This window comes from Gekko japonicus, unplaced genomic scaffold (assembly GCF_001447785.1).
Source record: "Gekko japonicus isolate JY-2015 unplaced genomic scaffold, Gekko_japonicus_V1.1 scaffold111, whole genome shotgun sequence".
Taxonomy (NCBI): domain Eukaryota; kingdom Metazoa; phylum Chordata; class Lepidosauria; order Squamata; family Gekkonidae; genus Gekko; species Gekko japonicus.
In genome coordinates this window covers 626,969-627,424 of record NW_015171505.1, presented here as the reverse complement: position 1 = coordinate 627,424, position 456 = coordinate 626,969, and the positions used below count along the sequence as shown (strand labels likewise).

The 456-nt window shown below is 73.7% G+C and overlaps 1 protein-coding gene across 1 annotated transcript in view; it reads right to left on the bottom strand.

Annotated features, from left to right (window-relative positions):
- PAPD5 (PAP associated domain containing 5) overlaps nucleotides 1–244 on the bottom strand; it is a 57,431-nt gene extending 57,187 nt beyond the window's left edge. Inside the window, exon 1 of the mRNA XM_015419240.1 lies at nucleotides 5–244. Coding sequence (XP_015274726.1) covers nucleotides 5–157 — 153 coding nt within the window. The 5' untranslated portion in view covers nucleotides 158–244. The remainder of the gene's footprint in view (nucleotides 1–4) is intronic.
- Between the last annotated feature and the right edge of the window lie 212 nt (nucleotides 245–456).

The following is a 456-nucleotide window of genomic DNA, read 5'->3' as shown; positions in this document are numbered from 1 at the left end:
CGGCTGTGGCGGCGACGGCGGCGGCGCTCTGCTGCTGCTGCTGCTGCTGCTGGAAGTAGAGGTTGCGGACGCCCTGCGTGGTCTCCCAGATCTGCATCCACAGGCGGTTGGAGGGCCCGAGCTGCTCTGGCTGGAACCAGGCGATCCGGGGATCCATCAAACGCGGACCCGGCCCGACAGACGTCGCCCGGCCCGGCCCAGGCGGCGGCGGGCCCGGCGGAGGCACCCACCGGCTCCCAGCGCTAATGGCCGGCGAGGGGGGAGGCGGCCGCCGCACGGGCCGCGCGTAATAAAGGCGTGGGAGGGAGGCCGGCGCGGCGGCGGGCCGCGCTGAGGGGAGAAGGGCCGCGTGTTGCCGCCACCGCCGCCGAGGCCTACGAGAACGGCGGGCCGACGCCAGGCCCAGCCTCGCCTCGCTTCAGCGCGGCTGCCATTTGTTTCATCCCGTGTATACAT